Source organism: Thamnophis elegans, chromosome Z (genome assembly GCF_009769535.1).
Source record: "Thamnophis elegans isolate rThaEle1 chromosome Z, rThaEle1.pri, whole genome shotgun sequence".
Taxonomy (NCBI): domain Eukaryota; kingdom Metazoa; phylum Chordata; class Lepidosauria; order Squamata; family Colubridae; genus Thamnophis; species Thamnophis elegans.
In genome coordinates this window covers 108,838,207-108,852,571 of record NC_045558.1, presented here as the reverse complement: position 1 = coordinate 108,852,571, position 14,365 = coordinate 108,838,207, and the positions used below count along the sequence as shown (strand labels likewise).

Sequence of the window (14,365 nt, the reverse complement as noted above, 5' to 3'; positions counted from 1 at the left end):
CACAAATGTTTGTGAAACTGTCTGCACGCTTAGGTGCTAGATTTTTGCACCTGTGGCCATGGAAGTGATTGGAACACCTGATTCTGATTATTTGGATGGCTGAGCGAATACTTTTGGCAATATAGTATATGTCAGTCAGCAATATGTTTCTTTTTTGAGCAATGGGATGTGGAATTTTAGAGCACAACTTTAAGTGGTTTAGAGTTAAACGTTCTATTCCTATATCATTGGAATAGAGCAGTTGTGAATTAAGCTTCACAATTATCTCCAAGCCAAATATATATGAACTTTATACCTGATTTTTATCTTCATATATATGAGAGATACAGGGGGGAAACACAAGAAAATGATAATGAATAAACATGTTCTAATTGTATAGATTTTTTTTTCAAAATCCCACTGAAGAACTTTTATACAGATACAACATCCAGGGAATATAATTTTATGAAAACACTTTAAAAAACGCAGTAATAAACAAGAAACATAAGATTGTATACAACTTTATACTTCCTAGTATCCATAATAAAAATATGCTGAAAGGAATCATACAGTGAAAAGAAAGAATTATATGGAAGAAGTGGAAGTCAGTGTACATCAATCCTGGTATTTATAGGTATTCACACCAAGATCATATTCAGAATCTTCCCCTTTAAATAATTGAATATTTAAATATCTTATTTATCTTTTATTGAGATACAACAGTAACACTAGCTAATGAATTAAGCACCAAGTGATAGTTTGGGATAGGTTTGGCCCAGAATGATCACTTTGCTGTAAAACCTTCTTAGGGCTTTGTGAACATCTTTGTTTCTTAAAGAGTAAATTAGGGGATTCACCAAAGGTGTCATCACTGTATAAAAAATGGAGAAGATTTTATTGAGAGGTCTCAGAGTGGGGGAGTCTGGCAACACATAGACAATGATTAATGTGCCATAATAGAGGCAAACTACCATGAGATGAGAAGAGCAGGTTGAAAAGGCTTTTTGCCTTCCAGTGTTGGATTTCATTTTTATGATGGTGCCAATAATGCAGATGTAAGAGATAAGAGTCAATAGAAAAGGGGCAATTGTAAAAATAACAGTCATGAAGAAGGCAATGGGTTCAAGAATATTTAATTGCTGCAGGACAATTTCTCCAGTGGAAGGAAATCACAAAAATAATGGTCTATGACATTTTAGCCACAAAAGGGCAATGGATCCATGAGAACCACAAGAATGCTATTGAATATCAAACTATTATCCATATTCCAGCTATAATCTGGGAACAAAATTTTGTATTCATAATAGAATTGTAGAGCAAAGGTCTACAAATTGCCACAAAGCGGTCATAAGACATTGCAGATAAAAGATAGGTCTCTATGGCTGCACAAATCCCAAATAAATTACATTGGGCTAAGCATCCACGTAAAGTTTAGTTCTATCACCAGACAACAAAATGGTTAACAATTTGGGCAAGATGGTAGAGCTATCAAGCATCCAGCCAAGACAAATTTGCCAAGAAAAAATACATTGGGGTGTGAAGATGCTGATTTGCCACAACTAGCAGAAAGATGAGAAGGTTTCCAGTTATTGTCATCAGATAAATCACCAAAAAGAACCCAAAAAGAAGAATCTGAAGCTCCGGAAAAGTCTCCAAACCCAGAAGAATGAATTCTTGAATAGCTGTCTGATTTTCTTTTTCTGTATCTAGCATTTCCTTAATTCATGAAATGTGTCATCAGATCTAGAATATATTTTTAAAAAGACATGTTTAAATCCAAAACTGAAAACTTTCTTCTTCTTTCTCTGTCTCTGTATGTATCTGTGGAATAAAGACTAATTTCAGGAATTGTGGATAACAAGTATTCCACTCACATACTATCTCTAGAAGAATTTTAATTGGGAGGAATATATGACTAAAAGACAGTGGTTATTAGTCAGTTTTTCATAATTTTGTTTTCTCCATTTCTATTTTCTATATTTGAAACCATGATTTTTAATGGTTATGATAAGCAAAATCCAAATTTTGGAGGAAATTCAAAAATCCTCAAAAGCGGATCAGAGGCTAATGCTGGAGCAATTAGCAAGCTGGTTAATTGGATAGCCAAAGGACCTTTATTTTCTGTTTCCACTACTACATTGATTTCTTCACATCAAGAAAGATAGTAAAAAAATTGTTGACCTGTATAAATAAGGCCTTCTATCTGCTCCTTGCTTCCTCTACATGAGAGAATGTGAAAGCCAAGAGTTTTCAATATTGTATGGAATAGTCCAACTTTGGAATATAAGCTCTTTGCTGACTATTCCTGCATAAAGGAAAATAGTTTCCCTTTAGTCCTTCAGTAATCACCTTGTTTGCAAATGTTTTTCTTTTACCAATTATATAATATTCCAGGTTCACTGTGACTCAGAAAATACAGATATACTTTCTCAAGTATCTAAAGGGTTATCTTTCATTTTTTAAAAAAAAACTTGTCTTTAGTTTTCTAGAATGTATAAAGCAGGAAATACTTACTCTGTATCCAAAATTCTTTGGAGGGACGATGATGAAAAAAATGAGAGTTGAAAAATACAATGGCTGGACCCACACTAAATTCATTGATTTTCAGCTATAATCATTATCCTCTTAAAAGCAATAAAGCCTTATTATAGTTTAGCACAATTGGGAACCCTTCCAATGTCTTTATGCAAAATTAAATCATGAAAGAAGACATTCCCCTCCCAAAGATACATAATACTGAAGTTGGAGGGAAACATACTTGTAACAAGTAACTGGCTAGTAACAGTAATTGAGAACTTAGTACTTCTATTTCTTCAATATTGGTGAATGCTCACGCTGGACAAATTCAAATACTCTCCTTCTATGAGACAGAAATGTTTCTAAATGCTTTAATAAACATTTAAAGTAATTTATCCTGGGAGATTTCCTCATAATTTGCTTTTTTGAATCAAATTAATAGTGAATCCCAAAGGAGATCTAACAATAACAACTTTCTCTTTTGTGAGGTTTAGTAATTTGTAATTTGTTGATCCATTTGAATATTTCTCAAAAAATTCATCTTTAGTGCTGGTGAAAATTCATACAAGAGTTTATTTTTTTAAAAAGTCTCATATTTTCTTTAATGATTGGTGGCTGGATATGGACTGCTTCTTCCAGAGCAGCCAGAAGTGGAATGAAAACCATCGAGATGAGCACCTAGAACACACTCATCTTTTTTTTAAAAAAATTGTCATGACAATTGTCTGGTTCTAGCAACATCTTGATTTTTCAAGTTCTTTTGCAGATCCCACTGGTTATGGAATAGAATAGCAATAGCAATAGCAGTAGACTTATATACCGCTTCATAGGCCTTTCAGGCCTCTCTAAGCGGTTTACAGAGAGTCAGCATATTGCCCCCAACAATCTGGGTCCTCATTTTACCCACCTCGGAAGGATGGAAGGCTGAGTCAACCCTGAGCCGGTGAGATTTGAACCGCTGACCTGCTGATCTAGCAGTAGCCTGCAGTGCTGCATTTAACCACTGCGCCACCTATAGACCTTATATTATGTAAATGAGCAGCCCTTCTTATTAGACAAAAAAAATCATTCTACCAAGCTATTGCTTGTAAGAGGGCGTACTTGCAAAGAAGTCGTCTATTCCATTCTGAAATCTCAATCAATAAGATTTAAATAAATGAGGGGAGAGGAAGCTGATGCACGATGACACGACCTGTGATCTTGGACCTCCAAGATTGCAGTCAATACTTTGCCCCTGGACGGTCTTTTTGGACCTAAACCACCTGAAGAGATGGTGATAGGGAAGAGTATGACTTGCTGATCTCAGGGACACCGCAAAGTCCTGATCCAGGAGAATCTCTTTTGTCGGTGACAGAAGCATAGCCATTGAAGTGCTGAAGTTGGACAGCTCCAGAATGGGAGGAAAATGGAAAGAAAATGTGTGTCCATCTGGTGAGGAAATCCTTTGCTATAAAAGAGTCTACCCCAAAAATGACAGCTAAATTAAATTTGAAAACAGAAGAGAATAAGTGGCAAAATTTAGTTTGTTATCCATTTTTTTCTCTTTTACAGATGGAACTTCTGCAAATATTTTCTATCCTTAAACTGAACAGATTAAGTTTTTTTCTACTTTCTATATTTTTCTTTTACCTATGGATTAAAATCTTTTTCTTTATTTTTATAATGCTGGATTGGATGGCCTTTTTTCTTTTTCTTTTCTTTCTTTCTTCTTCTTCTTCTTCTTCTTCTTTTTTTTTGCTCCACTTAGAATTTTTGTTTCTTTAAACCCGGAATATAAAGAAGATATAAAAGGAATACAAAGAGAGCTGTAATAACAGAGGGAAAGGAAGTAACACTGCCACTTGGAGGCTGAAGGCTTGAGTCTTGAAAATATTGTATTTTCTTTTTTCTCTTTGATCATTTGACTTTGTATTTCAAGGTTCTTCAGCTTGTTTATAAAGAGTGATAGTGAGAAGAGCATGGGTTGTTATACAGGTGCTCTTCAGGAATATCATTGGCAGCTGGAGTGGAATGAAAACAAAGCCTTGTCTTGAAAGATTATAAATGAACTTGCTTTAAACCTAATTAAAAGTTTTGAAAGCCAGAGTGGCAGTATTTACAAGTGGAAGAATGGTGCAACATGAAAAAGAAACCTTAACATTTCAAAAGACTATGTTTGGAATTCAAATTTTTTAGAAGTAACAGAGAAAATTGAGAAGAGATTGAGATCATAGATTGTAGAACAGTGAAATTTGATGGAAAAAATGAGGATGTTCATCAAATGAAGAAAGTGGAGGTCAGAGCTGTAAAAACTGAAGGGAAAATAACCAAAGAGATAAGAAAAATGGTTGATTACCTACAGTGAACTGAGCGTGGTTGGAAATGGAAGAGTGGAATATGAAAGGGGAGAAAGATGGATTGGTGCTTACCCCAGATTTCAAGGCATAGTAGAAGAAAAGAGAGAAGAATTTATGGAACTAACGAGAGAAATCTTGTTAGAAGTACTAGTGATAACCAAAGATAAGCTGATTGAAAGAAGCAGATGGAAGGTTTCAAGTTTATACAAGATATACAACAAGCAACAAGTTGTGAAGAGAAATCCATACAAATTTACTAAGACATTATCAGAATACTAATGACACCAATGGCAAGAGACATAAGACTGCATGGTCACCGACAAATGCGCGCCGACTGTGGGAGGAGAAAAGCGCGAGTTCGAAACGCCACCGACGAATGAGCACAGAAGCGTGCCAACAACAGCGCGCCGACAGAAGTGCACTCTAATCTAACCCTAAAGGTAACCCTAAACCTAACCCTAAACCTAACCCTAACCTAACCCTAAACCTAACCCTGAACCTAACCCTAACCCTAACCCTAAACCTAACCTTTACCCTTACCCTTACCCTTACCCTTACCCTAACCGTAATGGAGCTTCTGTTGGCGCTTTTTGTTGCCATGTCTTTGTGGGCGCGCTGTTGACGTCATGGTTTTATCCCAGCGGTTTTGTCAGCACGCTGTTGTCAGGCGCACATTTGTCAGGTTTGAGTTTGAGTTTTAATAGATTTGTATGCCGCCCAATCCCGAAGGACTCCGGGCAGCTTACATAAAAACAGTTTAAAAACAAATACTAAAAAGTTAAATACAAAACAGCGGATTAAAAAGGACACAACATACACTGATGTTAATGGGCTGAAGCTCAATCAGAGATCAGCAGCCCCAGGCCTGCCAGAACACCAGGTCTTAACAGACTTTCGGAAGGCCGAGAGAGTAGGGAAGGTCCGTATCTCAGGGGGTAGATCGTTCCATAGGGCCGGGGCAGCTACAGAAAAGCTCTCCCCCGAGGAGCCGCCAGACAACATTGTGTAGTCGATGGCACCCGGAGAAGGCCCACCCTATGCGATCTTATCAGGCGCTGGGAGGTATATTGCAGGAGGCGGTCACGGAGATATCCAGGTCCTAGGCCATGTAGGGCTTTAAAGGTGATAACCAGCACCTTGAAGCGTGTTTGGAGACCAATAGGGAGCCAGTGCAGCTCACGGAGGATAGGTGTAACATGGGTGTATCTAGGTACACCCAGTATCGCTCACGCGGCTGCATTCTGGACCAATTGTAGTCTCCGAACACTTTCAAGGGCAGCCCCATGTAGAGTGTGTTACAGTAGTCGAGTCTTGAGGTGACGAGGGCATGAGTGACCATTTGGAGTGCCTCCCGGTCCAGATAAGGCCGTAACTGGTGCACCAGGCAAACCTGTGCAAAAGCTCCCCTGGTCACAGCTGACAAATGGTGTTCTAGTGTCAGCTGCAGATCCAGGAGAATGCCCAATTTTGGGCCTTCTCTGAGGGATGTAAGATTTCACCCCCCAGGTTTAAAAGTGGAATATCTGGACTATCTTTGGGGTGCAGCATCCAAGCCACTCAGTCTTGTCAGGGTTAGCGCCAGCTTATTCATTCCCATCCAGACCCTGACAGCTTCCAGGCACTGGCACATTACTTCCACCGCTTCACTGAGTTGGCATGGGCGGACAGATACAACTGGGTATCATCCGCATACTGATGGTACTTAATCCCGTACTGACGAATGATCTCACCTAGCGGCTTCATGTAGATGTTGAATAGGAGGGGGGACAGGACCGAACCCTGCGGCACCCCATATTCAAGGGGCCTAGGGGTCGACCTCTGTCCTCCGACCAACACCGACTGCGACCTGCCAGAGAGGTAAGAGGAGAACCACCATAAAACAGTGCCTCCCACTCCCACCTCTTCCAGCTGCCACAGAAGGATACCATGGTCAATGGTATCGAAGGCCTCTGAGAGGTCAAGAAGCACCAGGATAGATGAATGTCCTCTATCCCTGGCTCGCCAGAGATCATCGGTCAGTGCGACCAAAGCGGTTTTGGTACAGTAACCAGGCCTGAAACCAGACTGAAGGGGATCCAGATAATCCGCTTCATCCAAGGTCCGTCGGAGTTGAGAGGCCACCACCTTCTCAACAATCTTCCCAAGAAATGGAGGTTGGAGACTGGATGGTAGTTTTTAAAAACAGCTGGGTCCAGAGAAGGCTTCTTAAGGAGGGGTCTCACCACTGATTTCTTCAAAGGTTGCGGGAAAGACCCCTCCTGAAGAGAGGTGCTTACAATCTTCTGGATCCAGTCTCGTGTCACCTCCCTGCTGGTCGAAACCAGCCAGGAGGGACACGGGTCCAGTAGACAGGTGGCGCACTCATCACTCCCATGGCCTTGTCCACTTCCTCAGGAGTTGCAGGCTGGAACTCACTCCACAAAAATTGATCAAGGCTCTCCCTCGGCATCTCTGCTGGCACTGTCCAAGTGAAGTCCAGGTCCATTCGAATCTGAGCGACTTTGTCCTACAGAAACTGAACAAATCCTCAGCTCTTCCCTGTAATGGTTCATTCGCATCCCTCTCTTTCAAGAGGGAGCGGGTTATCCTAAACAGGGCGGTCGGGCGAGATTCTGTGGATGCAATAAGGGCGGGAAAATGGGCACTAAATAAGTCCTAATAAAGGTTCTTAATAGTGTTCGGTCGGATTCGGACTTATTAGCCCTCCAGCGTCACTCTAGGCATCTGTTTTGGCGCTTCATCTCCCGGAGTTCCTCAGTAAACCAAGGTGCCCTCCTGGATCCACTGCTGCGGAGAGGCCGCAAAGGCGCAATCCGATCTAGTGCCCTCGTCGCCACTGTATTCCAGGCAGCGACCAAGGACTCAGTCGGATTGTGGGCAAGGGAGTCAGGTATCTCCCCAAGCTCCATCTGAAATCCCAGTGGGTCCATCAGGTGCCTGGGGCGAACCACTTAATTGGCTCCACCTCCCTGCAGTGGGGGAGTAGCTTCTGAAAATCAAGCCTCAGCAGGAAGTGATCTGACCATGACAAGAGTGAGATCTCAATCCCCTTTAGTTCCAGGTCACGTCTCCACTGCCCTGAGAGCGTGTGACCCGCCACATGAGTCGGACCCTGAATTACCTGGGTCAAGTCCATGGTTGCCATGGAAGCCATGAACTCCTGGGCCCCGTCTGAGCATTCGTCAAGAGATGGCAGGTTGAAATCCCCCAGTACTATAAGTCTGGGGAACTCAACCGCCATTCTGGCTACTGACTCTAGGAGTGCAGGCAGGGCTGTTGTGACGCAGCTGGGAAGTAGGTACGTCAACAACAAGCCCACTTGACCCCCTAGGTCCAACTTCACAAGGAAGGATTCACACCCGACATTCTCTGGAGCAGGGATCTTGTGAGGAGCTAATGATTCCTGGATAATGACTGCAAGTCCTCCACCCCTTCTCTGGTATCCAGGCTGGTGGAGTACCTGGAACCCTTCTGGGCACATTTCTGAGAGGGGGACTCCTCCCTCGTGGCCCAGCCAGGTTTCAGTAATACATGCCAGGTCTGCCCCCTCATCTAATAGTAAGTCCTGGATGAGGGGAGCTTTATGGACCACAGACCTGGCATTTAGCAACAGCAGCCTGAGACCAGGGCCCTGATTTCCCATGTCACCTGGTTCCTGAGTTAAGCTATCAGGACTGGAACGAGGGATCGCTGTGACGTAGCGAGCCCTCCTTCCCCGGTAATGGCTAGCCCTGAAGCTCCCATCATACCTGCCCCTCCCAATTGTGACCGTAATGCTCCAGCCCACCCCCATGCCCGTAGACCCTCCTCTATCTCCCAAGGCCCCCGTTCTTCTTGGCAGGCCATTCAAACCAGACACTCCGGGTTGAGAGGTGGAGCCGGGCCCCCATCCACTTCTGCTTCTGCACTCAGAAGGGGGGCTCCAGGCCGTGCTTTCAATCCCCTCATACGCACCAAACAGACATTCTCCACATACATACCCCACTATAGTTAAAAGGAATACAATAATACAAGGGGGCTCCAGGCCATGCTTTCAATCCCCTCATACGCACCAAACAGACATTCTCCACATACATACCCCACTATAGTTAAAAGGAATACAATAATACAATAAAAATAGAATTACCCTAGTTTAAAAGAAGGTGGGATCATTCACTCACAGACATACACATACATACCACATACGAAAGAGGGTGGGTTACGCAGATGTTAAAGTTGATGTTGATGTTGTGCATGAGACTGCACTATTACTGGAAAGACACAGGTTGATATAGAAAACTTATTATAAAAAAATAAGCCAAACTTAATTAAATTTAGAGCATTTTGTAAAAAGTGAAGTGATAATGGATATAGTTAAATAAATGATTTATAATGATAATAATGTATACATTGATTTGATAAGAGGAAATTTGATATAAATTGTAAATGATAACTACAAAAGGAGGTTTAGAAACTGTTATTAAATATAACCAATTTTTATTTAGAACATTTAGAACAATATTATTGGATGATATTTGGAAGAGCTAATGCCTTTATGTGGTTTTGTTTTAAATCAGGAATATTTTAGATAAAAGGACGTAAAAACAATTACAGTCAAATGAAGGTTGAGGTATGATGACAGTAATATATATATATATATATATATATATATATATATATATATATATATATATATATATATATATTTGATGTAAAATATATGATTTGACATGAATTGTAGGTGACGACTGTGGAAGGGATGCACGGAAGGTTTTGTAACCACTCGACACACTTTCTGCAATTTGTAATGGAAGACGGTTTTGTGGGTTTTTTGTGTTTTGTCTGTTTGTTTTTATTCAAAAATAAAACAAATTTATAAAAAAGAAGATTCAATAAGTGTAGTTTAATTTCCTTGGAAAGAAGTCTTCTATTCCATTCTAAATTTTTAATAAGATTTTTTTTTAAAAAAAAATAGACATGCTGTACAATTTTCAAAGGCAAGAAAGATCAGTCTGAAATTGAAAATTACCCACTGTAAGGCAGTTGACACGAAGGGTCAGTTTCCTTTGTTCAGATAGTAACCTCATGATAACATCACAATGGCAATCATATCTTTTTCTGACAGGCAACATCAGGCAAAAGGGTCAGACTCTCCTAGTCAGATGAGAAACATCAACCTTGGACTATACTTAATTGTCACCAAAGTAAATAAGAGAAGAAATATGGAATCTCTCACACATACTTCCTTTATAATCAGGCAAACGTAGTATGCCTTACCTTCATATTTTTTCCAATGGAAGGTGGTATATATACAAGCTCATCTCTGTCCAGTACAGAAGAGTGCATTTGAGAATGGGAGATGGAAACAAAATCTTTGTGAATCTAAAGGACTACTAGAATATTTTATGTCCATGTTTTAAAAGATATATTATATCTTTAATCCAGTTATTTTGCAATGAGTTTTCCTCATTGCAGATTTATTTTGGTATTTTTAGTGTCAATATTCTTTCTTAAGCTGGTTTTGATGCCCTATTTTGATGCCTTGGCCACTGTAGAGGCATCTCAGATATTCTCTTATTTGATGGATTATGGGTTAGTTCTCCATAACACAAAGCAAACCTATTACCTATCTTTATTGAAAGCTCAAGAATTATTTAAAAGTGGATATTTCAGACATTCTCTAAAGAATTAGAACCTGTGACCAATGGCTTCATGTTATTATGGTATCAATGGATTTGGCTTTAAAGCATGTTTGTTTATTTATCACATTTATATGCTGCCCGTCTCATTCTCTTTTGCAGTACCTCAGGGTCTTGTGCCCACAATTTGCAATGGGTTCTCCAGAAATGTGCATTTGGAATTTATTAGTAAATTAGTGACTATTCACAAGTTTAATAGATAAGTTAAATGAGGCAATGATTAAAATCCATTCATTGGTGAAAAGATAATTATTTTCATGCAATGGCTGTCTTTTTTCCATTTTGGCGGTGGAAATAATTTCAGTAGGGTCACAAATATGGATATGTAAGTTATGAGAGATAGATGAGAAGAAATGGCTTTCATTACCATCATCTGTACATGTGTAAAATAAATACATAATGATCAGAGAATGTGAGAAACATTTTTGTTTTATTATTTATTTTTATCTTACAAATAATAGAAATCTAGAAAATTTCTAGGCAAAATAAAATGCTCAAAGAATACTAAAAGTAACATATAAACAGGATGTGAAGTTTTTTCAGTTTAATTAGTAAAATAATAAAAGGACTTGTAGCCATTTTAAGAATTTATATCATATATATCTCTTCTGAGAGGATTTGATCCATTCAACAACAGTTACATGAGTGGCAGAAAATAATGAGGTGGTACATCATCCAGAAGCACTTTTATATACAATACAATACAATAGCAGAGTTGATAGGAACTTGGAGTTCTTCTAGTCCAACCCCCTGCCTAGGCAGGAAATCCTATACTGTTTCAGGCAAATGGCTATCCAATATCATCTTAAAGACTTCCAGTGTTGGGGCATTCACAACTTCTGGAGTCAAGCTGTTCCACTGATTAATTGTTCTAACTGTCAGGAAATTTCTCAGTTCTAAATTGCTTCTCTCCTTGATTAGTTTCCACCCATTGCTTCTTGTTCTACACTCAGATGCCTTGGAGAATAGTTTGACTCCCTCTTCTTTGTGGCAACTCCTAAGAAATTGGAACACTGTTATCACATCTCCCCTAGTCCTTCTTTTCATTAAACTAGACATACCCAGTTCCTGCAACCGTTCTTCATATGTTTTAGTCTTCAGTCCCCTAATCATCTTTGTTGCTCTTCTCTGTACTCTTTCTAGAGTCTCCACATCTTTTCTACATCGTGGCAACCAAAACTGAATGCAATATTCCAAGTGTGGCCTTACCAAGGCATTATAAAATGGTATTAACATGTCTTGATTCTGTTCATCTGTTTATGTAGCCTAGAACTGTGTTGGCTTTTTTGGCAGCTGCTCCACACTGCTCGCTCATATTTAAATGGTTGTCCACTAGGACTCCAAGATCCCTTTCACAGTTACTACTATTGAACAAGGTACCACCTATACTGTACCTGTGCATTTCATTTTTGTTGCCTAATTGTAGAATCTTACTCTTTTCACCATTGAATTTTATTTTATTAAATAGAGATGATTCAATTCCCAGCACTCCTTCTTATTGTCTTAGACACTCTGCAACTGATTTCAGGGCAATAACTTTCTCAGCACATGAAAGATTTTCTGCCCTGCTAACCTTTAGCAATTTCTACGTCCTCACAGTTTCATCAGCTGAAATATAATTTTGATGGAGAAAAGTATCATAAAGTCCTCCTTCTGCTAGTCCAAATGAGTAATCTATGGCCAGGAGCAGTAGGACTGGTGAGAAACAGATACAAGCAAACATGTGAAGATCCTTCTATCATTGCACCACTCGCTCTACTGGTCAAATAGGCTCATAGATGCAGATCTATTATATCTAGCCTTCCCAAATTGTGTCTTCTCGATGTTTCAGGGCTACACCTCTAACCATTTCCAATGGTGAAACAGGATGGAATTCTGAAAGCTGTAGGCTCCAAACATTTGGAGACATCTGTTTAGGAAAGCATTTAGAGTCACCATAATTGGCTGGGTGATGACCAAAACAAAATGTAAAGATTTATTTCCCACAATTATTTAGGAGCACTGAAGACAAAAGATTCACCCTAAATATGAGTGTCTCTGTAAATTAAAACAAGGTTTCAGGAATAAAATTCCAAATAATTTATTCTTACGCAATATCATAAAGATATTAGAGTGCATAATTACCCTTATACAATATTGTTAATGGATACTAGTATCTTTCATTGGCTTGCATATATTTTATTATGAAGAAAAATACATTGTAGCATACTGTAAATTGTAACATATTGAAATACAATCAAACTAAATGTAAAGTACAGAATTCTATATTTCAAGGTAAAAACATTCATCAACTTTATTGGTCCTATTGACAAACAAAATACAATTTAAACAACATGAGGATTTGATTGGGGAGATGTTTTATGTATTTAATTTATTTATAGAAATTGTCTATTCCCACCTTTATTATATTTATAAAAAATTCCAAGAAGCAAACATATCTAATAGTTGGGCTGAGAGGGAGTGACTGGCTCATAGTCATCCTGATGGCCCTTATGTTTAAAGCAAGACTTGAACTCAAGCTTCCTGTATTCTAGTCTCATGTTTTAATAACTAGACCATGTTGGTTCTCTTATAAGGAGTCTCTATTGAACAAAATCACTGATTCCATTTTGAAGCAACATGAAGTGAGAGAGTGACAGACAAAGAATTTTTCTCTCTTCTTTCAAACTGTTTCCTGAAAAGGTCAAACAATTTGGGAGGGACTATAACTCAGCATTGATAAATCCAATAGTAATTCTGCCCCTCTCTCTCCAAAAATACCACCTTTTGATACAGCCATGATCTTAGCAATAGCAATAGCACTTATATACCACTTCATAGAGCATTACAGTCCTCTCTAAGTGATTTATACAGTCAGCATATTCCCCCCAACAATCTGGTCCTGATTTTACTCCCTTTGAGTAAAAAGTGAGGTTGGAAGACTGAGTCAACCTTGAGCCTGGTGAGATTCTAAATGGCAAATTGCAGGCAGCCAGCAGGCAGCAGAAGTAGCCTGCAGTCAGGGCCGGATTTAGATGAAAAGAGGCCCTAGGCTATTCCACTTATGAGGCCCTTTCATTTCCCATTTTTAAATTTGTAAATTACATGAGAGACAATAAAATACATCATTACTGTGATATATATCAATATATATCAATATATATAGCTGGCCTCCCGACGGAGGGCGGCTCTGCTCTGCGGCAAAGGCAGCGAGGCCAGCCGCCTCCCCTGCTGCGCTCAGCTGCCTGGCTCGGCCCCCTCACCCTCACCTGCCTGGCCGCTGGTGGGCTCTGCATTGACGGGGCAGCTACTGGGAGCAGCCGCGCCTCTTGCCCGACCGCCGGTGCCGGGAACATGGGCGGGCTCCCCAATTGCTGCGGCGCTGGAACAATCTTAACCAATACATTTTTATGTTTGTTTATTAGTCATATGCATAGAATTTCTCCTTATTTTTGGTTCAGTGTTTTAGTGTTCACTGTTTTAGAACAGTGTAATTTTAATTTTGCTAACAATTTGAATGTAGGCCACTCTTGATCTTGAGGCCCTAGGCTGAAGCCTAGGTAGCCTATAGGAAAATCCGGCCCTGCCTGCAGTACTGTATTCTAACCACTGTGCCACCAAGGCTAATATTATTTCAAATATAACCAAATGGGTTATATTTGAAATAAGTGGAAGTGTTTCTTACTTTTCTTTTAAACATGTTGCATTTATTAAAGTACTAAGGTTGAAAAATGTCCAAGATACTGCATACATTTAACAAAATCAATTGCACTCTATTGGAGCTTTCTTTCTGAGAGTACAATGAACACCAATAGCATTCACTTCTGTATATCAATCACCTTCCTTTCAGTTTCTTAGGTAGAGAAGCAAAATACA

At 39.5% G+C, this 14,365-nt stretch overlaps 1 protein-coding gene across 1 annotated transcript; it reads right to left on the bottom strand.

The window, feature by feature from the left end:
- Positions 1-719: 719 nt before the first annotated feature.
- Positions 720-1,335, bottom strand: LOC116521284 (olfactory receptor 488-like). The gene is given in 3 exon segments (XM_032235970.1): positions 720-1,114; positions 1,117-1,236; positions 1,239-1,335. Coding segments are annotated over 3 exon segments (612 nt in total).
- Between the last annotated feature and the right edge of the window lie 13,030 nt (positions 1,336-14,365).